The following is a 26738-nucleotide window of genomic DNA, read 5'->3' on the forward strand; positions in this document are numbered from 1 at the left end:
TTATTGTACACTCATTGCATGTTATACACACTCTGAGCACTGGTCGTTGGGGTGTGTGATCCATGTGATCATCATCCCGGTGTCATCAACTCCACTAAAATAAAACGTAGGGGTCGAGGGCGCCACACGTGGTAACTACAGAAGTCAGTCAAAGACAAGAGAAAATGTCAAATGTTTCTACTATGATAAATAGGGTAATATAAAAAAATACTTCAAGGCTTGGAAAAACAAATTGGAAGAGGAGAAAAAGCAGAAGAAGGTGGATGATCAAAATACTACAGCTAGTGTTTCAGATGAAGAAGTGACAATACTTTCTGTAGGAGAGAATGAGTGTTTTCATGTTGCAGATCCTCATGTAGAATGGGTGATTGATTCAGCAGCTTCCTACCATGTTATCCCAAAGAAAGAACTCTTTACTGTGTATAGAGGAGGCAACTTTGGCAGGGTGAAGATGTGCAATGAAGTTATGCTGATATTGTGGGAATTGTGACATTTGTATTGTTACATATGTTGGATGTACCCTAACATTGAAGGATGTGTGACATGTTCCACATATACACTTGAATCTGATATCTACACATGCTCTTGATGAGGCAGGTTATGAGAGTTATTTTGGCAACAAAAGATGGAAACTGTCAAAGGGGTCAATGGTGTATGCTAGAGGCAAGATCTGTTGTACATTTTACAAGACTGAAGTAAAGGTGTGTGGTGATGCAGTGAATGCAACTACAGATGGTTTCACCAGACTTGTGGCACAAGTGGCTGGTCACATGAGTGAGAAGGGATTGCAGGTTTTGGGAAGGAAGTCTCTTATTCCTTTTGCCAAAGGTATGTCGCTAAATCCCTGTGATTATTGTCTCCTTGGTAAGCATCATAGAATTTCTTTTCAGAAAACCTCTAGTAGAAAACAAAATGTGTTGAATTTGATTTATTCTGATGTATGTGGTCCCATTAAAGTGGACTCCTTAAGTGGAAATAAGTATTTTGTACTTTTATTGATGATGCTTCAAGAAAGCTCTGGGTGTATTTTTTGAAAACAAAAGATCAAGTATTCTAACATTTCAAGAAGTTCCATGCCATGGTAGAAAGGGAAACTAAAATATCTTTGAAGTGTCTTCATACTGATAATGGAGGTGAGTACACGTCTATTGAGTTTAAGGAGTATTGTTCAGAACATGGCATTAGACATGATAAGACAGTTTCGGGTACCCCACAACATTATGGTGTGGCAGAGAGAATCAATTGCACTATTTTAGAGAAGGTCAGATGCATGATGAAGATGGTAGGATTGCCTAAGTCTTTCTGGAGTGAAGCTGTTTGTACTGCATGCTATCTATAATCGGTCTCCATCAGTTCCTTTGGGGTTCGAGGTTCCAGAAAAAGTGTGGATTGGAAAGGATGTGCCTTATTCTCACTTGAAGGTATTTGGGTGCAAGGCATTTGCACATGTGCCAAAGGAACAACGTGCTAAGCTTGATCATAAGGCCACCCCCTGTATACTTGTTGGCTATGGAGATGCAGAATTTGGCTACAAGCTGTGGGATCCAGAGAAGAAGAAAATCATCAGAAGTAGAGATGTGATTTTCATAGAAAACCAGACATTGGCAGACTTTGAGAAAGTAGAGAAGCCAAGACAAGGAGCTGAAGGTGTTTCTAAACTTACACCTATCTCTTTGTGTCCAGAGAGTGCCACTAATGGTGAAGAGATACAAGTTGAAGATCAAGGTGATGAGCCAACAACAGTTGATGAGAATGATGAAGTAGGCGCAGGGGGAGCAGTCTACTCCACTAGAACCTCAGGTTAAGAGGTCTACAAGGGAGCATCGTCCATCAACTAAATATCCTGAGTCCGATTATGTTTTGATTACGGATGAGGGGGAGCCAGAAAGTTTTCAAGAAGTGAAAACTCATAAGGAACAACAAAAGTGAATGAATGTTATGGAGGAAGAGATGAATTCTTTACACAAGAATGACACTTTTGAGTTAGTGGAGCTTCCTAAATGCAAAAAGGCTTTAGGAAACAAATGGGTATTCAAGCGTAAGAGTGATGGTGGAAAGCTAGTAAAACACAAAGCTCGATTGGTGGTAAAAGGCTTCAATCAAAGGAAGGGAATAGATTTTGATAAGATATTCTCTCCGGTTGTCAAAATGAATTCCATTCACGTTATGTTAGGTCTTGCAGCTAGCTTGGGCCTTGAGCTTGAATAGTTAGATGTAAAGACTGCTTTTCTCCATGGTGGCTTGGAGGAAGAGATCTACACGGTTCAACCAGAAGGATTTGAAGTCAAAGGGAAGGAGCACATGGTTTGTAAATTGAAAAAGAGTCTCTATGGGTTGAAGCAGGCTTCAAGGCAATGGTATAAGAAGTTTGACTCATTCATGACTGGTCATGGATATACCATAACAAAGGCAGATCATTGTGTGTATGTTAGAAGGTTCCCTGATGGTAAGACTATTATTCTTATGTTATATGTAGAGATGATATGTTGATAGTTGGACAAGATGTTCAGTTCATTCAAAGTTTGAAGGCAGAGTTGTTCAAGTCATTTGACATGAAAGATCTTGGCCCAACACGACATATTCTAGGTATGGAGATTGTTTGTGACAGGAAAGCTAAGAAGTTGTGGTTATCACAAGAGAAGTATATTGAGCGGATACTAGAGATGTTTAATATGAAGCATGCTAAACTTGTGAGGACTCCTCTTGGTGGTCATTTCAAGCTAAGTAAGAAGACTTGTCCGTCCTTCTACCATGGATGAGAAAGATAACATGGCAACCATTCCTTACTCCTCTGCAATCAGGAGTTTGATGTATACTATGGTTTGCACACGCCGAGATATTGCTCATGCAGTAGGAGTTGTTAGCAGGTTCCTAATTAATCCTGGTAAAGATCATTAGCAAGCAGTGAAATGGATTTTCAGATATTTGAGAGGTACCACAAATATGTGCTTGATTTTTAGTAGCTCAGAACCAATCTTGAAGGGTTATACAGATGCAAATATGGCTGGATACCTTGATGGTAGAAAATCAACTTCAGGGTACTTGGTTACTTTTGCAGGGGGAGCTTTATCATGGGAGTCAAAACTGCAGAAGTGTGTTGCCTTATCTACTACTGAAGCTGAGTATATTGCAGCAACTGAAGCAGGGAAAGAAATGTTTTGGATAAAACGGTTTCTACAAGATTTAGGTTTGAAGCAAGATGAGTATGTGATTCATTGTGATAGTCAAAGTGCACTAGACTTAAGCAAGAACGCCACATATCATTCACGTACAAAGCACATTGATGTGAGCTACCATTGGCTACGTCAAGTAGTTGTGGAACAAGCATTACTGCTGAAAAAGATTCACACTGAGAAGAACCCAACTGACATAATGACAAAGGTTGTTATCAGAGAGAAGCTGGAGTTTTGTGCCAGATCAGCCGGCATGGACTCTAACTGAGATGTTAGATTATAATCTCCTCTTATGATGGGCTAGAGGGGGAGATTGTTGAATAGGTCCATCCCACGTCTCACTTAATCCCATTAGGGCTTCTACTTGCAATTATAAAAGGAAGATGATGTGCTTTATGGGTGGGTGTGTGAGAAAGCAACAAAACAAAGAGAAAAAGAGGCAGACGGAGCAACAAGTGAAAAAAAAAAAAAATTTCTTTTGTCGTTTGGGTGTGGATTTCACACAGGTATTTCTCCAAACAGTAAAAATTGAGAATTTCTCTAAGTTGTGTTTTTTCTTTGGGTACTCTAGAGAGTTATAGTATTCAAAGTGGGGATCTCACAAGCATTATCAAACCAGTGATTTGGGGTGAAATTATTGTTTTCTTAGAGATTGATTATTGTTGTATTTTCCAATTTGTTGAGAACTCAAGTTTTGGGCATTAACTTAAGTATTGTAAACTCTATATTATTATTAGGGGTGTAAATTTAAACCGGAAAATCGGTCCGGACCGGACAGGACCGAACCAGACCGGTTGGTCTGGTTTTGAACCGGTTCCTATATTATGAAAACCGGCCGGATCTGGTCCGGTTTCAGTTCCGAAGTTTTCGGGGACCAGCCCGGACCGGTTGAAAAAATATATATAAATTATTTTTATATATTATACAAAATATTTATATATAATATATAATTATATATCATATATGAAATAATTTTATATTATAATTTATAAATTATAACATAAAATGTTAATATTAAATATGAACATTTGTAATTTGTTTAATCATATGTTATTAATATAATTATATATAAGATAATATTATTATAATTTATAAAATAAAAGTTTAATCTTAAAAATAAAAATTTAATTGATCATATGCTTTAAACATAATATATATATTAAATTATTAATAATATTTTATCATAAGAAGTAACACTTTATTATATGTCTTTTACATTTTAAAAAAATCGAAAAACCAGACCGGACCTGAAACCGATTAAACCGGAGGTACCGTTTTAGGAGGGTAACCAGGGCGTAATCAGTTTTGAAAAATGCAAAACCGGTACATACCAGTTCGGTCCTAGATTTTGTCCAAAATCAGATCGGACCGGACCGATTACACCCCTGATTATTATAGTGGATTTGATCGGAGTTGCCCCGTGGTTTTTTTTCCCTCTACACTGTAAGGTTTTTCCATGTAAAAAATCAGCTGTGTTTTGTTTTTGATTGTTTGCTTATTTAATCCTTCTAGTTATATGCTTGGATAATAGATTTAATTTTGCAAGTGGTTATATAAGTGGTTATATTACCCATCATGAATTAATTTGACAGAATGATTCTCTCTTTACGTTGATGAGAATATAAAGACTTTACATGATAAGATATATAACGAGTACAACAAAGGATGTTTACAAAGGCTATGTGCTATATAAGTTACAAACTTCATTCTATAATTATCCAATGATCACTATCTTCTGTTCCTATATTTTTTGAGCTGATGAGTGTTGGAACTGATCTTGAGTTTGTTGCTGTGTTGATAAGTCTTGGAGTCGTGGCAGTGGTTTTGAGGTTGACTGTTTGAGTTTGAGCAGGATCCATAACACTTTGGACCTCCCTTCTCGGGCTAAAGTACCTCGGTTTTGCGTACTAGGTACGATGTGTACCAACCCATTTGGATCGTCGAGCTTCCCCGTAACCCGGAGTAACATCTCTAATGAGAATGAAACCATCTAAAGATCATGGTACTCGGAACTGAAAATGGAAACCAATTTTTGCTGTGCTAAATCTGGAAACACCATTCACTTCTATAAATCACAAAGATTCTGTTACTACACAACTTACATATATTGATTTTAGGTGGAGTTTGGGACTCTGCATTTGTTTGTATCCAAGGCATCTGTCGTAAGAGTTGCCCGAGTAAAAGTAAGTACTTGTCTCAATCTCTTTACCCAAATCCAATTACTTGGCTGCTTGTTCCAGGATTGGAGCTTTAATCCAAGTCTCCTCAAGCCCACTGGTTTGCAGCGGTGGCAATGAAAAAACGCTAACAGTTGAGCTCCCACTCCGAATTTCCTTCAAAACCCGCAGAGCTGAGATAGTGCTCTTCATGTATAAGCTCTTCATATACACGATCTCAGCAAATTCCTTTGGCATTCTGAGCATGTCATCATTCTTGGTAGTATCCGAAGTTGCTGCCGGATCACACACGTCTTCCCTGTTGGCTGGCGAGGTCGTCGGCGGAGCCTGGAGATCATTCATGGGGAAGAGGCGCTCCAGCATTGCCTCGCACTCCTTGACAAGCTTGTAGAGCAGGTCGGTGGTGAAGAAGGGCTCTTGCAAGACCTTCTGAATGAAGGGTAAGCGAATGAGAGCACCTGTTCTTTTGTCATACTTCTTCAGTATCTTCACCAATCCTGTTTAGCATAGCATGCATGTCAATTAGTGAGCATGCGCATGCCTCTAAAAAGCTGTAACATTTCTAAGCCTCTATTTCATAAACGTGATGACTTCTAATACAAGAATATTCATCAAACCAAACTTTAAAGAAAAAGCAATAAGCATATAGATGGACCAGATAAATAAAGGGTGGGCCATAAAAATGCATGCCATATGAGTGGTCGGGTCTCTTCAAATTCTCTGGTTTGCTTTCAAGACTAAAATCTAAAATTTAAAAATCTTTCCTATCATCATTACAATTTTTCTAAATTCCTATATAAAATAAAATAAACAATTCAACTTTTTCAAATCAAAACAAAAACAATATTAAAAAATATATTTTAACAATATTTTATTCAACTTTTTAACTTTAATCTCAACTCATCTCATCTCATATCTGAAAACAAACAAGTTATTCATGTAGAATTTGTACATTTAAGACTCGTATAAATTAGTTTTTTAGTTAATATTTTCCCCTCATCTTTCGTTATTATTAAAAGAACATAAACAAAAAAATGAAAAGGAAAATATTTTCGTCATAAACGAATTACACAAAAATAAATTTACAACTTAATATACATAGTTTAATATGATACGTTAAATTGTAAAGTTAATTTTATTATAAAGTAGATTTAATGAATTTTATGAAACCACACCAATTTGTCAATATTTACTTTGTGTCATTTTTATATTTATAGCAATTCTCGAATGAAAAAGATACCTGTGTAGTTAAGGGCGCTATAGTTCTCCAACAAAACCATCTCTCCATGGAAATCCACCGTCTCCTTCCAAAGTATCATCATCTCTTCGTTGCAATCCTTTGCCTTCGCCACCCTATCTTGCAACTCCTGCATTAATCCCATCACATATATAAGTACTAATGGGTCAACGACAACACCTATCAAAACATTATTGAATTATGCTAAATATTATATAACTGCTTTTTCATGAATAAGTCTTTTTACAAATTTATTTATTGACATATATGCTGTTGATATAGCTAGAACTAGTTAATCGCATTAGTTTCCATAAAAAGTAGAGAACTGCTACGACACAAATAGATTATATAAAATAAATTCAGAAGGTAATGTGATGTTATAGAATTCGTTAAATTTATTTTATAATTAAAGTAAATTTATAATTTGACGTACCACATCAAGAAATATCAATTTTTAGATTTACTTTTATATAACTCGTTTGTAGTTAAAATATTTTCCTAAAAAGTATTTGATATTTCAAGTTTGATATTTTTATAAACGTGGCCGATTTCATATTACAATTATAAGGTGCAAGACTTGTAGATGATACTACTCTTTTTTTTCATTACTCGGCCACTTTAGTCTATAATTAATAGGAAATGGCATAACGATCGATGGATTAATAAAGCCGTGATTTCTAACATGGATCGATTGAAATGTTCTATTTCTAAACATGGCAGACAAAATATATATATATATATATATATTTTTTTTTTATGTATAAACTTATCACATCAATCACTATATTAATATATTTTTTTATTCACTTCGTTGCAACAAATATATAATAAATAATATATTTATAATTTGACTTGAAAGGAATATATATATATATATAATTATTTTTAGAATAGTACCATTTCACTTACGATACGTATTCTATTCACAATATTATATATATTGAATATCTATTGTATTTTATCAGTTTTTTATTTTTTAATTTAAATTTTTATCATTTCAATAACTACCACGCCATATAATTATAGATATAAAATTTATAAATATAAATACGACATTCCTTATTTTTAATATTTTCTATCGTTTGAATCGTTTTAAAAGGGCAAAGACGTTGCTGACGTAGAAAGCACAGTTGGCACAAAGTACCAGTGTCTACAACCAGACGGCCGGCGAGATTGCCATCTGGGGAGACCTCATTGAGAGTGATTGCTAAACGCGGTACACGACAACAACAGCGACGCCACGACAAAAGAGTAACGGCTTCTACCAGTAAACGAGGAGAAACTTCCACGTGCTCATGAGTGTGAGCCCAAAAGAACACTACTACCGGTGCAAGATAGATAGATAGCAAAGAACGACGACATTATAGCTATCGTTTTGGGTTTAATCAAGAATGTGTACGTGTTCTTTGTTCCTGGAAAATCTGTTTCCCCTAAGAACTAGATTAGATCAAACGAAAATATTAGCAGTTTATCAGCTTCAATTTAAGATGATCAATGGCAATATATTGAGTCAAAAGATTAAGAAAGTTTCAATTGATCCCTGCCTAGTTAATGGAAATACAGACGATAACGAAACAGGAATTGAGATTTACGTACGCAACCGTATTTTCTACTCTCTCTCAAAGAAAGAGAGTGAGATTTTGGAAAAAGATATACCTTCAATCTGATAATGTACTCCTCCTCTTTCTCAACGAAGAACGTGTTAAACTTCTCGAGCTCGTTCTCCAGCAGACTTTCGAAGTCGATCTCCTCCTTGGACATGCTCAGCTTCTCATCTATGGAGGTGTTCGGGCCTTTTCCGGGGGTGGATTCCGCGGCCTCCACTCTCGAACGCTTGGTCGGCCTATCGCCTCCTTTGGGCTCGAGGAGCTTGAGCTTCTTCTTGAGCTCCTTGTAAGACAGGAACTTATCCCGCCATTCAGGTAAAGCCTCTTCAATCTGGATGCTGAGACTCTTTCCGAATTTCATGTCTCTGCGTTGCGAGTGTTTGGTAGCAAAGAAAGTAAGAGGACGGGAGCGGAATGTGAAGGAAAATGTTCGAGGTAGTGGCAGAAGATAGGGAAGGGAAGAGAGGGTGAGATATCGTTATTAAGAACAGAATATTCGAGGGGGATTGGTGGAATATCCGTTGGTTTAATAAGACTATAAGAGCATATCTCCAGTTTTATTCTTTCTTATAAACGCAGTGAGAAAGAGACAGACATGACACAGACAGAGATAGGATGACACGTGGCAATATATATTAGGGCCGAAGCCACATTGGTTAGTGTGATGGAGTAGACCTATAAATGGCAACAAAACAAATATCTACGGTGAATATATTAGGGCGATAGGAGTGAACAGTTCTAGAATTATCTTCTTCAATGTAGTCTATTTTTTGTGTATTTTTTTTTTTTTTTATCTTTCTGTTTTCACGTTTTGTGTCCGTTATGTAAGTATTTTAGCCTTGGAAAATGATTTACTTACAACACATTTTACAATACATTGTACAACAATATGTTAAATGGAGTATTATTATAAATTATCTTATAAAAATAATTTAAATTTATAATAATACTCTTCATTTAACACATTGTTGTACAATATGTTATAGGTGTATCATTACTCTTTAACCTTTTACATGCCTTTTACGTGTGACGTTGTGTCAGTGATATTTTCACTTCTCTCTCAACTCAAATTCTCTCTCTTTTTTCTCTTTATCTCGTGACTCTCGATTTCTCTTCGTCTTATTGAAACCCAAACCACCGATACTGTGAGACTCAGCCCCAATGCCTCTCTCTCCCTCTGTTTACATCATCTCGACCTTAACCTGATCTGCAATTTCTAGCCAGATCTGTCGTTTCTCTTCTTGATCTCCTCCACCGTGCCTTAGAAACGGTGGTTTCGATAATTCTCTCTCTCTCTCTCTCCACCCTCCACCATCCATGGCTAGAGAAGCTACCTAGCTCTGACTTAATTTCTTTTTTTCCTTTTTTTATGTTTTAATTTGTTCCAGTCAATTTTTGGTCGGGATTGTTTTATGATTTTCTGTTTCTGAGTCTAGGTTTAATTATTTGTTTTTCTTGAATAAGGTGTTGGAGGCCTCGATGGCTGAAGCCTCTGCTCAGTGAGAACTTCTTTGTTCAGTGCAAAGTTACACGCAAATTTCCACTAAGAGCAGTTTAATAAATGGGTTTAGATTTTTTTTCTTGCATATCATGGTTTTCTACAGCGTTGAGTTTAGCTTTACTCAAATATTTTCCTCTATGACCCTCATTTTCTTAGTTTCTTATAATTTTATTTTTCAAGGTGTCTACAAGAAGAACACGAAGAAAACCCTTACTCGATCTCCATTGCAGTAAATCTCCATCACTGGTTGATCTGTAAGTATTATGGATATTACTGCTCCATCATCGGTTGCTCTATAAATTTTACAATGCCCTAACCTAGAGATTTATTTCATATATTTTTATTGCATATAGCAGCAAATGTTTCGAATCAGGTTGTGAATATCTATAGTGTTGAATCTGGGTTAGAGCATGAGGAGAGCGAGAGTTTTAGGTTATAAAAATGCCTTATTTAATTATAAATGTTTTAGATCATGACACAATTAGAAAACATGCCATGCAGCAGTTTAATAAATGGATTTATATTTTTTTTTTCCTTGCATGTCATGGTTTTTTGCAGCATTGGGTTTATCTTTAAACAAATATATTTCCTTAAGACCCTCATTTTCTTAGTTTCTTTTAATTTTAATTTTCAATGAGAGTTTTTTTGTAAGTATTGTTGGGTCATGAAGCCTTGGGTAGACAATGACATAGAGCCTTTACTTTTTTATTTTTCTCGTATGAATTGGCTATGGGAATAAATGACATGTCCTTGGTTTTGGAAATGATTGATTTTATTATCCAAGAATATAGGTTGCTTGGAAACTTGGTTAGAGTGCTTAGGACATGTATTGTGTAGACCATGAGGGGGTCATAAAGTATTGGGCAATCATTGGCATGAGCCTTCTTCAAAATTTAATTTTCCACATGTATATTGCAGGAAGAATAGATATGTTGTTGTTTTGGTTTAATTTTTTTTTTAATCTTTACTTATAAAAAATGTTTTTTTCTTTTTAAAAAGAATTTATTATGTTTTAAATCATAAAATGCTGACTGGTGGTCTGTAGTTTTATGATGGAAGTTTTAATACTCACTTATTTTTTAACATGTTTTGTTTCTATCCCTTGTGAAAAATAAATTCTCAGTTATTTCTAGTTATAAAAAACAAAAAAGTTATTCGTTGAGCAGCTAGAAAGCGTTCTTCAAGGAAATGAAATTTCAATAAGGTGTTGTTAACAACTTGTTCCTTTCAAGGCTGTTTTGTTCACATATGTAATTTGATGGCCAAACGTTGTGCTGTCTGCAATAGTTTAAATCAAGTTACTCTTTCAGTGTGGAAAATAAACACGATTTATTATTTGTTACAGTCAAGATGAGCTTTTACTCAGGAGTCGAGATCAATCATGATTAAATTGGTTTTTTTTTTAAAACAAATTGGCATGATTACGATGAAAAATATAACATTATTCTTGTATTTAATGTGATATGTCCCTGGGTGCCAATTGTATATTTTAATGTCAAAAAAAAAAATCTGGATTGGTTTTTCTTGCTTAAGCAAGTTACGATATTAACAATTGTTTCTTTATTTATTTAATTTTAATTCGTGTGGAGAAAAAGATGGAGTGAAAGTGTTTTAACTGAAATAATTAAGTCATGATTTATTCTAATTAAGACAGGGTGTCTCTTTTCATCTTGTATTAAGTATATATGTGCTTGAGAAAGTTGTTCCCATGTTGATATGCATGTATATGATGACAAGGCACATTTGCCTCCCATATTAAGAGGCAACAGGGTTCAAAAGCTTCAGTTATAATCATTGGTAATGGTATATCAGGTGTAGCTGCTGCACATATCCTCAATGATGCATCATTTAAGGTGGTCATATGTAATGCAGTATATCTCTTTTTCTTTACTAAAAGCTTTAGGTAGGCCTTGCTTTCTACAATTTCTTAATATCGTCAATTTTTTTTTCAGGTGATCTTGCTAGAATCAAAGGATATATTTGGCAGTCGTATTCATACAGACTACTCATTTCGTTGTCTAGTAGAAATGGGAGCATCATGGTAAGTTCACTTGTTATTTTTTGTGAATCCGTTTCCAAACTCTGGATGTTGTAAATACAAATGGATTCATTGGTTATGCATTGAAAATTAAATGGTGTCTTTATCTATAAATTCATAATGCTCTGTTAGTTCTTGTGGCACACTATCCAATTTATTTGCTCTATTATCCATTGTTCCTGGGCTATCTCTACATACTGGTATCAGCTTTAGTATCAATTCCCCTCTTCTGGATTCAATTCCATATTTTATAGTCCATTATCTACAGCTCAATTTTTATTTTCACTTTTTTTAATAGATACTTCATAAGATCCTTGAAATATCAAAGACAACACAATTTCTTTGTTGCTTAACCACATCTAGAAATTAATGCCACTATAAATGCTTCATCTCAATTCACTGTTGCTAGATGAATTAATATTTCTTTGTTGCTTCTATTTTTTGTATCTTCTACAATACTTTGCTGTTTAAAACTCGCTTCCATAGGGCTGATAACTCTAGCTAGATGAATAGCTGCATTTCTTCTATACCATTCACACTTTTTTAAGTTACAGTAATAATGATTAAGTTATATTTTAACTTTGATTTATTTACTTATTTATTTCTATTGCATAAAACTTGAAAAAGCAAGGCAAGAATCTAAATCCAAATATGAATCTTTGAGAAAGCTAGAAGAGAACTTATAGAACCTTGAGAGCAAGGCAAAAGGCAGAGATCAGAGTCAAAGTCATTGGTTCATGGATTTTATCATTTTGTTATCTGGCTTATCTGAAATATTTATTCACTTAAAGTGGTTTTGCATGGTTCTCTTTTATGAGCATAGAATTCTCATTTCTAGCTTGAAACTTTGTGACCAGTGTTGGATGTTTTGTTGAATGACCTGGACTTTGTTGGAATCTTTCATTCTTGTTGTTAACAGCCTTTTTCTTTTACAAGAATTATTTACCTTGAATATGATCGAGGTTGATATGATCTTCTATGTCAACATTATTGGCATCTGTAATTTGGTTAAAGAAGTGTTCAGGTTTTTCTTTGTATTGTGCTTTTAATCTGAAAAAGGTGTAAAACCTGGTTCTTTGACCAGTACAAGGTGGTTTGTCTAGAAGGATTTTTCAGTTGGAATAGTTATATGTAGTGACTTTACTTTTAACATGATAATACTGACATCACTTTTTCTCACCAAGTGTTTTCTACTACATGTGGGTTACCAAATATATATGGTATTCTATATTATCTTGTTTGTTTTTAACTTGTGTTTTCTGTTTGCGGTGATGTAGCTTAATATTGTTGTTCTTCATTATCAAAATCAAAAGCTTGTACAAAAGTTAGAAGCTCAGAAGATAAGAGTATTTTTCCAAACAAATTCTCTCAACTAAAGCAGGCACAACAACCGTTTGATTTGACATTAGCAGTGATCAATAAGTCACTAGATAAGGTAATGATTGTTTTTGTATACATTCATGTGTTCTTTAATAATCTCAGGCAGCCTTTTTTTTTTTGTTTATATATACATAATTCTATATTTCTTGATTTTGGAAATCAGCTTGTGAATGGTTTGGAATCATTTTCTATTTGAACAAGAGATTCAAGTAGTGAACGAGATGGCAAACATATGCTGGTTATGGACGGTAAGGATCAACTGCCTTAATGATTGTGTTGCTTCTTCTTTTGTGGTGGTACTCCTATTTGATTAAGTCGTTAGCTTATTCTAAGTGCTCTGAAATGTTATACCAAAACCACACAAAAAAAAAAAAAGGGACACGGGCCTTCTTCTTGTGGAAATTAGAAGAATATGTGATTTTTCAAAAGGGTGTTATTTGTTCTATGGTACTTTATAGTAAGTCGCATTAGAAATTGGTGATAAATTAGTTTCTTCTTTGGGATGCACTAAAAGAATTGGTTATGGTTTGATTCATTTGAATATACTGTAATCAAACTTATGATAGTCATTAAGTGTGTTATATATTCGTGACATGCCTCGAAGCTTAAGTTTGATTGCAATTGTCCATGATTTATGTTGATTTTGTTATTATTTGTGATCGTATGTTAATTTTATCATGTGCAGACTTCTATGACATTTACTAGCCTTGTTATCGCAGCCATCCCAACACTATATGCAAGATGACTGGTGTTTTGTTTAAGCTCATAATATCTTTGTATTGCTTGCCCCAACATTATATATGATAATATTATTCATCTCACTTATGATGATTGCGACTGTCCTTTCGATTGTATTGAAAATTTTATTATGGGGCTCAAGTGACTTGGACACTACAGTCACTACTATTTATGCTTCGGTCTTCTAGCCTTTTTCTTTTTTTGTTGATGTTTCCTTTAGCCTGTAATGGGACAAAGTGTTTTGCTTTTTTTCCTTGTGGGACCTAAAATAGTGACAAAGTGCGTTACTTCTTTTACAAACAATTGTTTCCATTCTCTTGCTCTTTTAGCTAACTGCTAAAGGTCAAATCTGAATTATCAAATGTAATTTCCCAATGGGTGCCTGATATGTGTAGTTATGCACATTCTTTTATTTTGGTAGTGCCTAAATCCAAAGAAAGTATTACTCTTTTGTTCAAAGAGATATGTGTAGTTATGCGCATTCTTATGCACATTAAAACCCTAGATTTTAGAGTATATGCTACTATGCATGCTTGACTTGTCCTCATATAATTTTTTTCTGGTCTGGCATTAGAATGATGGGTTTCTTTCATATACCAGATACGTGAACCCTAACTTGTCTCAAAATTTTCTCCACAGCCAATTTCTTAAGTTTGTAAGCATATTGTTTCAAAAAATTAATAATTTGATAAGATCCTCATTTTACACTTTTTGTTTGATCTTATATTTTTCGGCCGGTTGCAATTGCAACGACCATTATATGCGTAAACCACAATGGATTAGGTAAACCAAACATTAGAGTGGATGCTCTAGAAAAATACTCATATTGTTTTTTTGAAAATTTATTCTTGTAATCTCTAGCCTTTATTTTTAAATCTATTTTGCTAGTTATTTATACTCTCTGATTTTGGAACTTGTGCGCAAAGCATGGCTTACAAAAATTGTGAATGTTTATGCAGTTCCTTTTTTTCTTTTTAAAGAAATCAAATTTCATTTTTATTTTTTTGACATGTCTATCCAAGAGTTTTATATCTTTATATGATTTGCTGCTTAATGCTTGCTCCGGCCTTGACTTAATTTTTCTACTTTTCATTCTCCTTGGGTTGCGTGTCTTGTCCTAATTAATACTAAACTGGTATTATGTGGTGTGATTGTTATAGTCTGTCAGCATTAATGAGTTCTTGAAGCCTGCCCAAGGAGAAAGGTATTACAGCCCAGGTAGTCGTGGCAGCCTCATTCTAGGAGAATATTGCAACACAACTTTCCTAAAAGATCGGATGATTCAGCTTGGTGTAGATATAGATCAACTCAAGCAACAGTATAAAAAATTCAATATCCTCTCAATAAATCCTGCAGAAAAGTGCACAACATGCGAAATTATGTATTAAACTATGGTTCATATATGATGTGTACCATTTTAGTTTGGAAACTTGTATCAAACACAGTTGACATTAGGCATGTATGGTACTTTATTTTGTAAACTTGTATCAAACTTTGTTTTTGTTTCTATACATTAAATTATTTATTAATCAAATTTTCCTGTATAAACCATACTATTTTTGTAAAAAAACTGTTTCACCCAACTAGGTAAACGTCTCTTAGTGTGTACATTAATTTACTTTTCCATCTATATATAGTTCATATATATATAAAATTAAGATATATATTTTCTCTTCAATGGGAAAACGTCATTTGGACTTGTCATTGCTACTAGAATATTACTTATACATGTATGAACCTTTTACTTTTTATTTATCTTTTATTTTTAATTTGCGGATAGTAATGAACTTATGAGTGTGGTTTCTAATTCTAGCATGGTCATTTTTCAAGATCGACTAAGCGTTTACATGTTTGTATCTTAAAATTTTATGAATGGTGGTAAAATAATTTAAAAAAGATATATTATCGGATTTTGAGAAAGAAGATAGAAAAAATTGCATAAAAATATTTTTTAAAATATGTATTATATTGGAGTTCGTGAAATTGAATAGATAAAGTTAAAAAGTTATTTAAATATAATTTTTGTTTTGAAATTTATAAAATTGTATTATTTTTGTGTTTGAGTAATGATTAGGTGAGAAATTTAATATTTGAAATAGAAAAGTATTTTACGTTTAAGTAGTGTTTGAAAATGCAGAAGTTATGAGAAATTTTAGAAATATTTGATCTTTCCCAAACATGCCCTAACTCTTTGTTTCAATTTGATAGACTCCAGCGTGAGAAAAATATATACATAAAATAAACTTTTGTATATATAAATGAGTGAATTGTGATATGTGCTGGTTTGGATTCAGATATGAGATGAGATGGTTTTAGATAAAAGATTAAAGTTGAAAAAAATATATTATTAGAATATTATTTTACAATATTATTATTGTTTTGGGATTTAAAAAACTTAAATTGAGATTTGAAAATTTTGAATTGTTTATTATATTTTATGTGAGAATTTGAAAAAATTATAATAATGAGATGAGATGAGACATTTTCTGAATCCAAGTGAAGCCATAGTGTAACATACTAGTCATGGATTTAGGATATAGAGGTAAATCTTCTAGTTATATTTTTCCTATTATTATTATTCTTATCTTATAAGATTTTTTATTTATTTATTTTAATAATTTCTATTATAGTTTTGTTGAAATTACTAGAGTTTTTGTTTTATTATTATTTCTAATAATTATTACTAGATTTTATCAGATTTTAGAGTTTTGGTTTAATTTAAATTTTGTTCTTCCTATCCTCACCCATAAGCTTCATCCCTATCTTTTAAATTTGTAATCCTAACCTCATACTCATTCTCATTCCTAAATTAGTAAATCCGAGTCTTAATAGGAGACCAACTCATATCAGAAAAATCCTACCATATATCCTCCCCATCGTCTATAAAATCTCACAAAAATCTATGTTTTTAAACACACAAAAATACGAGGAAACTCACTTGTGCATAAGCCTTTTACTCTATCCAGCAGCCACCGCAACTTCCATCCCAGCAACCACAGCAGCAAACCACTCTCTCCTCGGCCACTAAAATCGCCGACCAGCGCTGCCCCGTCGAGCCCACTCCCTTCCGTTAAGCCCACCGCGTCGACCACCAGTTCTCTCTCTTTCTCTCTTTTGTTTCGGCACAACAAGATCTTAATCTCTCTCTCTCTCTCTTCTCATGGCGTTGCACTACCTTGCTCAGGAACCCAGCCACGTCGCCAGCCATTTCTAGTCATGCCGTCGACCACTTCCAACCTCCCAGAATCGCCGAATCAGCCTCTCTCCTTCAGTGAGTTTCGGCCTTGTGTCACACGCCATCCCTGAGTCCTTTGTTTCCTTTTCGCACGGCCTGTTTCTTTTTGTTTTGTTTCCGTGGGTTCTAAATCTCTAGATCGTTTGTTTCATAACGGGCCTTTGGGCCCTAAGCCCATTTGGCCAGTGCTTTTCCTGAGACAAAGTATGCTGGGCATATTTTCAAATGAATTTGTGTTTTAAAAGTAATATGGGCCATGTTACATTTTTACAGAAACTATTCTAGTTATTTTAAATGGACTGGCTCAATTAAGACTAGGCTAATGATTTTAAATCCAAGTTTTTTTAATTAAATAAATATATTAGTCAAATGCTCATTTTATAAGAAAGTGTTGAAAGAATTTGAAATATGTTTTAAAGTATATTATTGAACCTAATATTTTGTTAATATTCCTTTGTCTATTTAGTAGAATTTTAATAAAATATTATGTTAAGAATATTAAACAATATTAATATTTATTAGGTTTCTTATAGGATTTAATAATTTGTTAAGAAAGGAAGCCTATCTTAAGAATTGAGGTTTTTATTACTTATTTTAATAGAATTGATCATATCTCAAATTATTATACTAAGTTATATTTTGAAAGTGAGAATATGCTATTAGTATTGTAAATAATTTAAGATATAAGAATTCATTGATTTTATGGTGTTAAACAAAAGATTTATTTAACTATCTTTTAGATTGTGAATTTAATTAAGTGGGATATTAGGACATGTTTTCTTAGACAGACTTAGTGACGTTTAATACTTCATATAGGTGACGAGCTACGAAGTGAAATTCAGGAAATAGCATTGCGAGGTAAATAATTTGATCATAAATTAGGATCATCATAATTTAGCTTATATATTAGTATTATTCAAACAAGTTCATTGTCAGCCATTATTTATGCACCACTTATGTCATATGCAAACATGTCATCTAGCATAGCATACGATTATGTCATTCCGCATCATGTTCAAATTCAAAAATTATAAATATATATGTATCATGTCATGCATCTCATATGTATAAGACACATAAGCTATCTTAAGTTCAAGTGCAAGATAATATAAGATCAGTTAATTGGATGACCATTCAGATGCATGGTACCAATGCAGTTCAGTTTCAGGGTGGATGTGCAAGTCAAGCTCAAGCGTGGTCCACCATAATATGCCAGAATACTATCAGCGGCTCCCCTTGCGGCCACTGGACGTGAGGCCGGTGCATAACCTCGCACACAGGGTTAAGTGTGTTGTTCAGTCAAATAAATCAGTTAAATCAGATAAATCAGTCAGATCAGTCAGTTAATTCAGTTAAATCAATCATACATAGCATAAGTATTAGTATGAACAATCATGAATTTTAAACTCTCAGCATGAAAATTTTTATGAAAACCTTATGTTTATTATGTTTACGTTGTGATGGGTTTTTTGTTGAGTTTTCGACTCATTTTAGTTTGTTTTTATGTTTTCAATCACCCAAGTGAGGATAATGAATACGAGCAAGCAGGCCAGGAATAGAATGAGCAGTTAATTTTAGTTTCAGACTTTCTAAAATAAAACATGCTTTTATGACATAAATTTATTAATTTAATGTTTTTGGAAGACATTTTATTAGATCTTTTTCTACAAAATAAATTTCTAATTTCATTTATGAAATTTGAGATCTCTTGCCAGGTTTATTTTTATGAAAAATACATGACACTTCTAGTCTACGGGAAAGGGGTGTTACCCATAGTGATTTTAGAAAATTTTGCATTCACATTCTTAAGGCTATTGAGCTATAGAATTAGGAAATTTTTCATTTAATTATGTGAAGTGTGTTTGAGAAAAAACCTTTAACTAGAAATTTTCTCCCAAAATTAATCGAGGTTTTATTTCGACCAATATCAAATTGTACCAACTCAAAAAGTTGTTTGAAAAACTAAAATCAGATTTCTTTATTAAAGTTGGACAAAAATTGGGTTACCTCCCATGTAAAAACTCTGAAAATCAGGCAAGAACTTCAACCGACCTTGATCCAATATTTCATATCTTCTGCTTTTGATGATTTCATATAATTTTCTATACTTATGATAAAAGAGTCAGCTATGACTCGGATATTGTGTTTTTCTTCTAGTTGTGCATACAAAAATATCATTCATTGTGATTATGTTACCAGTGATTATTTGCAGCCAAGTCTTGAAAAAACGATTCAATTCAACTCGATTCAAATTGATCAATCGGTAAGAAACTGAATCGATTTTAGTGAACATTTTGAATTGTTCACTTAACCATTTCAATCAATTGATTCTAGATGATTTTAGACCAATTTGAATTAATTCTAACTGATTCAAAACTATATTAATTTTAAGTTGCCTAACAATCGAGTTTTTTCTATTAATTTCTTCTATAGAAATATGATAGAACTAAACATATATTAATTTTTCATCGTTGTATTAAATAAGAATCGAAAAAAAATTGAAAGATAAAATATATAATTCTTTATTTTTTTTAGTTGAACAAGAAATTAAGGAAATGAATGATTATTTTATATTAAATTTATGGTTGTGCATAAAATACTGCATTTTCCATATGTTTATAACTTAACGGTCTTTATCTTTTTCGTAAATAAGGCAAAAAGTGTCAACAATTGAAGTTAAATACATAAATTACATATTTATTAAAACTATTTATATTCATATAATATTTTTATTGAAACTAGCCAATGAATTTATATTTTATATTATTTTATACATTATATAAAATGCTTGAATTGTATCAAATATGATATTTAATATTTTATATTAACATTGAAATATCCGATTCCAAATATTTTCATGAATCGTCTGATTCAATGAATTGGTCCTTACCCGATTCTGAACCCAATTCTAATTTTGGAGCCTTGTTTGCAGTAATAAGTGCCATTTTATTGTGTAGCATCGGTATCCCTCGTGTCAGCACTTGTTCTGATTGGATCTATATCTATAAGGATTGTGTTACTCCCACAGAGGGAGTCCATTGAAACAACCACTGAATACCTTAAAAAAATTGTCTTTTTGTTTTCAAACATTTTTTTAAATTCATTAAATATTTTTTAAAAGAATAAAAAAATAAAAATTCAGTTTAAAATAATTACTTAACAAATAAATAAAAAAAAATACAATTGGTGGCCACCTTCTATGGGAGAAGCATTTCCCATATCAGACGATGTGACGTCCACCGCTCCCAACTCCCACTGGGAGCTACCGTTAGGCCTAATTGATCTTTTTTTTACATGTATTTTTTAACACTTTTAAATATTTTTTAAAAAAATAAAAAAAATACAATATTATTAAAAAAAATACTTCCTTAATCACTAAGTTAAAAGAAAAATAAAATAAAAAATTACAGCGATAAAAACTAATAGTAAGAGTATCATTTTCCATCTCCATTTATATTATTTTGCAGTTTCAGGCTCTTCATTTTCCCTATTAAGAAAGTTACGGCTCCAAGCTCAAGCCTAAAGAAGCAAATCTACTCCTCAAGTCCAACAAGTGCCAACCCTTTTCACAAGCATACTTTCTTATTTTTATTGTCTTGTTCCTTCTTGTTGTCGTCTTCCTCAACACAAAAATGTAACTTTTTTTTTTCCTTTTCCTTTTCCTTTTCGCTCATTGAAAGCATCACCCAAACATGAGAACCAGTTATCCAAGATCTGCATAATCAAGAATAGATGAAAGTAGTAATGTGGCATCCTGAAGAAATGGTTGAGATGCTGAGGGTGAGAGGTGGTGATAAGCAAATGGGAAGGAAGCCTCCGGCTATGCGGAGACCCACGGCAATAGCTCTGTCTATATCAACTAACATATAGACCTATGGAGCTTACTAGGATGGCAAGCACTTTGCCTTCTGAAGTGCTTGCCATGGTGGTGAGCACTTTGCCTCCCTTGGTGCTCGCCTAGATTGTTAGCATTTTGCTTTCCGTAATGCTAGTTGAGGGTGCCAACACTTTGCCTCCCACGATGCTAGTCTGTGTCTCAAGCACTTTGCTTCTCGTGGTAATCGCCTGGGGTCTAAACACTTTGCTTTGCATGGTGCTCGTTTGAGGTTCTTGGTGCAAGCATTTCATGTTTCAGGGTGTTCACTTGATGCGCAAACACTTTGCCTCTTGAGGTGCAAATTGCCTCATGGGGTGCTTACCATCCTTGGGGACCAGGCTTTGGCAATCACCACAACTAGGACTTTGATGAACAAATATGGCTCTACAAAAAGAAGATAGGACGGAAAAAGCAATAAGACAAAATAAAGAAGATAGGATGGGAAAATGAATATAGGTTGGAAAAATGAAATAGAATGGATAAATGCAATAAGACAGACAAATAAAGATAAGACATAAAAACCCAATAGGATGGGGGGTGCGAGCATTTTGCCTCATGAGATGCTCACCAGGGTGTCAAACACTTTTGATTCTTGTGGTGGTTGCCTGAGGTATGAGCACTTTATCTTCTGCAGTCTGGGCACTTAGCTTCCCATGGTACTCGCCCAAGGTACGCACACTTTTTCATCAACAGTGCTCGCCTTGGTACGAGCACCTCATCTTCTGAGGTGCTCACCTTGGATATGAGCACTTTGCATCCCAGGGTGTTACCTAGGTTGCAAGCACTTTGTTTCCCTGGCAAGAACTTTGCCTCTTGAGGGGGAGCACTTTCCCTTTCAAGGTTTCTTGCTAAGGTGGCGAATTTCATGCTCCTTTATAGTGCTTGCTGGGATCGCACTATGCTAGGGTCCAAGTACTTTGCCTTTCGAGGTGCTCTCAGAAGGCAAGCATTTTGCCTCCTTAGGTGCTTTCCGGGGGTGTGCATTTTGCCTTATGAGGTGCTTGCATTGGTTTTGAGCACTTTGCTTCGTGTGATTCTAGTCTGAGGTTCGAGCACTTTGTGTCCCATGGTACTCGCTTGAGATCTAAGTACTTTGCTTTCCTAGGGTCTGAGCTCTTCACCAAGGTGACAGGCATTTTGCCTCTCCATGGTGCTCATTTAGGAGAGAGTGCTTTCCCTTTAATTTGTCCAGTTGTGTCTTTTTTTTTTTTCTCGGCGTCCAGTTGTGTCTTGCTAGGCTATGATTTTACTTTGGCATGAATTGTTAGGCTATTATAGGCATGCATATTAAGATTTTTTACCGTTTGTTTACTCAGTTAAACTTGATATATTTATCGCGTGAGAAATCAAGCATGTGCAACAAACGTGTGCTAGTTATAGATGATGAGGGAGTTGTACAAATTTATAGATTTATTTGGAACAAATACTATTATTAGATATCTGTATAAAAGTTAGAAATTAAGATTTATTAATGTGAAAGTGTGCTATATCAATTCACATAAAAAAATATTTTTGTTTTTTATTTTTGTCATAATACGCATATGTTTATACGACGTCATCTTGGAAGTTGCAGAAAAATGAATAAAGTTTAATTACGATATTGTAATTCCCGAAGTGATTCATATTCGTGCCTCTTGGTTAATAAAAGCTGTGATAGACCTATAAAAAAATAAAAAATAATTCTTCTGTCATTATTCATCATCTCATAATCTATATCCTATAAAAAAATATTCTTATATCTTATAAAAAATATTCTTATATTCTATAAAAAATATTTTAAACTCTATAAAAAAATTATAGATGTAAAGTGTAAGATGTCTACATAGGTGTATAATTACTCTTAAAAAAAATGATGAATGAAGCCAAGAACGGAACTGGTTCCGTACTTGCATCATCCCAAGTAATTGCTTAGATTTAGAGTTGGTTTAGTTAGAAATCATTTCATCACATCTTATTATTATAATTTTTTTAAAATTTATATATAAAATATAATAAATAATTTATTTTTTTTAATTTTTAAATAAAAATTATATTTTAATAATATTTTATTTAACTTTTAATTTTTATATTATCTCCTCTCAAGTACTGTGTAACCAAATGAGATAAATAATTGCAGTTAGTATTTAAAATATTAAAAAAATGATAGAGTTTCTGTTCTCTTGAGCTGTTAAATGTCAAATAATGTGTTTGAATTAAATTAAACAAATTAATATTTTAATATCGATTATCTTAAAAAAAAAAAAAGGTTTAATAAATCCTTACTCCAGAGTCATGTTCCTTGAAAAAGAATAAATTGTCAAAAAATACAGTTTGTTGTAATCAAACAAATGGATTGAAAAGTTGCGATTAAGAAAAACTCTATACGCAGTCGGGTTGCTTAAGCGCAGGAGAGCAGCTGCTTATGTGGAAAATGAAGTGCACCGTTTTGCATCTTCTGCAAAACGGTGCACTTCGTATCAAGACCAATTCCCACGAAGACCCACAAACCATTTCCCTTCGTCTCCACCTTTCCTCTCCCTCCCTCCTACGAAGTCCTCCCTTCATCTCCACAAACTCTCCCCCTCCCTTTGATTTCTCCTCCTCCGCAAAGGGCATCCAAGATCTTCCCTCCCATGAAGCTGCACTACCTCTCCATTTGTTGTTCTACGTCTCCATTTGATACTCTGCCTCACCACGAAGCCCTCCTCCTTTTGTCTTCCGAGACCTTCCCTCCCGCGAAGTTGCTCTGGGAGACCCACGGAGAAGTCCCACGAAAATGGAGACCCACAAAGACAGAGAAGACCCACGAAAATGGAGACCCACAGAGAAGGAGAAGACCCACGAAAATGGAAACCCACGGTGAACACGAAGACTCAGAAGCAATGTGGGTAGCAACTCCCCAGATCCGATGAGAAGAAAGACGACGACTGGGCAACCATTACACATGAAACCAATGACTGAGAAAATCGAAAGAAACAGACCCCATATGAGCAGGAACAAGAAGACCCAGACAGACTCGAGCTCTGTTTTTTCTTCAAATCTTCTTTCAATCATTACACATGTAGTCGACGAACCATTACACGCAAGACCCAGATGCAGCACAAGCACGAAGAAGAATGTAACCAAGCTCTGTTTCTTCAATCAGCGTTCGGTTTCTGGCAGCCTTCTTCTCCTATTCTATTTTTTTTTTAGTCTGACGTGGCATCCCGATTGCGCACCGACTGCAAAACCTGACTGCATATAGAAGAATTGTACAATTAAATACTAGTCGCCCCCAACTTCCCTTTTGTTGAGAAAAAAAAAACAAATATATCACAATCAATAAAAAGAGTTCCCTAAAAACTTAAAAGATACACTTTTAACATTTCCTCGTAAATATAATTAGCTTAAACATTCAACTAGAAAATGGAGAGATTTTCCTTTTTCCCGATCTTCTATTCTCCTATCCTAGTCTTCTCTCTTTCCGTTGCTTAAAAACAGTTTTGCTGAATTTGATCAATTAAAAAAAAATAGTCAGTATATATAGTAAGTGAAAGATAGGACTTTTTAACGAGTTGAGTTTATATATATAAGGGGAGTAATCTCCAAGGTCAGGCCCGAAGGAGTGACCCAATACACAGGGCCTGAGGATAAGGACTGGGCTGGGCCAGGTCGTTCCAGAAGGACCAGGAAGATGAGCAATTGGGCAAAGCACGCTAACAAAAGAACGGAAGGCAGGACAGTCTGAAATCACAACTGGCCGACAGTTAGGGACATCACTTGTCCCTGAACCTTGCCGTCCGGACAAGTCAGAAGGATCGACATACTGGATCGGAACCACACCATATTTAATGGAATGGAGACGGGCACGCCACGACAAGAGCCACACCATATCTGATGCATCCCAGGGCTCGGCACTCCACGATGTGCCTTCAGGGGTTTAGGTGACAACCACAATTAGGCCTGACAAGTCTGCATCACAGCACGGAATTGGTAGGGACACCCGATCCCAGTACGGAGCTACACATCCACTACTTCCACCTCGGGAATCGCCCCTACCAGGTATAAATACCCCTTCCCTCAGCCAAGGGAGGGGTTTAGACCCTTTTTCTACTTCAACTCAAATTCTCTTTGATTGAATACTTCTCTATTTCACTCCAAACCAACGACTGACTTGTGCATCGGAGGTACTATGGCACCCCGAGCCCCCATTCTCTATCTCAACAAGATCAAGACCAAGCCCAATAGTATTTAGTTGCCTAGGCTGTAAAATACGACATCAACCATGTGTAATGAATTTTTTACTAAAAAGTGGAGAGATGAGATTTATTCACCTTAATCGATTTCATCTGTTTATCCAATGAAAAATTCACTAGATATAAGCCACACTCACTATTAATATTATATATATATATAAATTAAATACCAGTCGCCCCCAACTTCCCTTTTGTTGAGAAAAAAAAATATACCACAATCAATAAAAACAAGTCCCTTAAAACTTAAAAGATACACTTTTAACATTTCCTCATAAATATAATTAGCTTAAACATTCAACTAGAAAATGGAGAGATTTTCCTTTTTCCCGATCTTCTATTCGCCTCTCCTAGTCTTCTCTCTTTCCGTTGCTTAAAAACAGTTTTGCTGAATTTGATCAGTTAAAAAAAAAATTGTTGGTATATATAGCAAGTGAAAGATAGGACTTTTTAATGAGTTGGGTTTATATATGTGAGGGGAGTAATCCCCAAGGTCGGCCTGAAGGAGTAGACCCAGTACACAGGGCTTGAGGATAAGGACTGGGCTGGGCCAAGTCGTTCCAAAAGGACCAGGAAGAGGAGCAATCAGGCAAAGCACGCTGACAAAAGAACGGAAGGCAGGACAGTCTGAAATCACAACTGGTCGACAGTTAGGGACATCCCTTGTCCCTAAACCTTGGCTTCTGGACAAGTCAGAAGGATCGACATACCGAACCAGAACCACACTATATTTAATGGAACGGAGACGAGCACGTCATGACAAGAGCTACATCGCATCTAATGCATCCCAAGGCTCGGCACTCCACGACGTGCCTTCTGGGGTCTAGGTGACAGCCGCAATCAGGCCTGACAAGTCTGCAGCACAGCAGGGAATTGGTAGGGACACCCGATCCCAGTACGGAGCTGTACATCCACTACCTCCAACTCAGGAATTGCCCCTACCAGGTATAAATATCCCCTCCCTCAGCCAAGGGAGGGGTTTAGACCCTTTTCCGACTTCAGCTCAAATTCTCTTTGACTAAATACTTCTCACTTTCACTCCAAAACAACTACTGACTTGTGCATCGAAGGTACTATGGCACCCCGAGCCCTCATTCTCTATCTCAACAAGATCAAGACCAAGTCCAATAGCATGGAGTTGCCTAAGCTGTAAAATATGACATCAACAATGTCTAAGGAATTTTTACTAAAAAGTGGAGAGATGAGATTTATTCACCTTAATCGATTTCATTTGTTTATCCAATGAAAATTTTTTCTAGATATAAGCCACTCACTATTAATATATATATATATATATGTGTGTGTGTGTGCGCGCGCGCGCGCACGCGCGCAGTCAATGACATGTCACAACATCATATATACAGCAAAAAGTGAACTTACGTTCTACTTTGCATTTATTCGTGTTTTATTTTTTAACTCATCGTCACCCTACCTCATTCTATTATCGAGTCAATGTATAAAACACATAATCTATTTTATTTAAATTTTAAAATTTAATTTATAAGATTTAAATTTTAAAATTTATATTTCAAATCAAATTATATCATGTAAGTACGTTATTATG

General features: G+C 34.6%; 2 protein-coding genes across 15 annotated transcripts; one reads left to right on the forward strand and one right to left on the reverse strand.

Annotated features, from left to right (window-relative positions):
- Positions 1-4789: 4789 nt before the first annotated feature.
- Positions 4790-8662, reverse strand: LOC109010755 (SPX domain-containing protein 2-like). The gene is made up of 3 exons (XM_018991667.2): positions 8244-8662; positions 6591-6717; positions 4790-5847 (listed from the first exon to the last, which is right to left on the reverse strand). Exons 1-3 carry the CDS (start codon positions 8553-8555, stop codon positions 5393-5395), a joined length of 894 nt encoding a protein of 297 aa, XP_018847212.1. The 5' UTR covers positions 8556-8662; the 3' UTR covers positions 4790-5392.
- A 597-nt stretch (positions 8663-9259) lies between these two features.
- On the forward strand, positions 9260-17944 carry LOC109021768 (polyamine oxidase 5-like). Of its 14 annotated transcripts, none has more exons than XM_035694897.1 (7): positions 9260-9693; positions 9876-9949; positions 11433-11548; positions 11648-11736; positions 13011-13168; positions 13277-13361; positions 15012-15364. In XM_035694897.1, the coding sequence occupies exons 1-5, from the start codon at positions 9674-9676 to the stop codon at positions 13060-13062; spliced, it is 351 nt and encodes a 116-aa protein (XP_035550790.1). In that variant the 5' UTR covers positions 9260-9673; the 3' UTR covers positions 13063-13168; positions 13277-13361; positions 15012-15364. The 14 variants fall into 14 exon arrangements, 5 of the variants coding, with proteins under 5 accessions (XP_035550790.1, XP_035550789.1, XP_035550787.1 ...); XM_035694896.1 differs by lacking the exon at positions 15012-15364 and adding an exon at positions 17036-17185 and having other exon boundaries at positions 9268-9693; positions 11433-11558; XM_035694894.1 differs by having other exon boundaries at positions 9268-9693; positions 11433-11558.
- Positions 17945-26738: the final 8794 nt, after the last annotated feature.

This window comes from Juglans regia, chromosome 10, assembly GCF_001411555.2.
Source record: "Juglans regia cultivar Chandler chromosome 10, Walnut 2.0, whole genome shotgun sequence".
In the NCBI taxonomy this organism is placed as follows: Eukaryota; Viridiplantae; Streptophyta; class Magnoliopsida; order Fagales; family Juglandaceae; genus Juglans; species Juglans regia.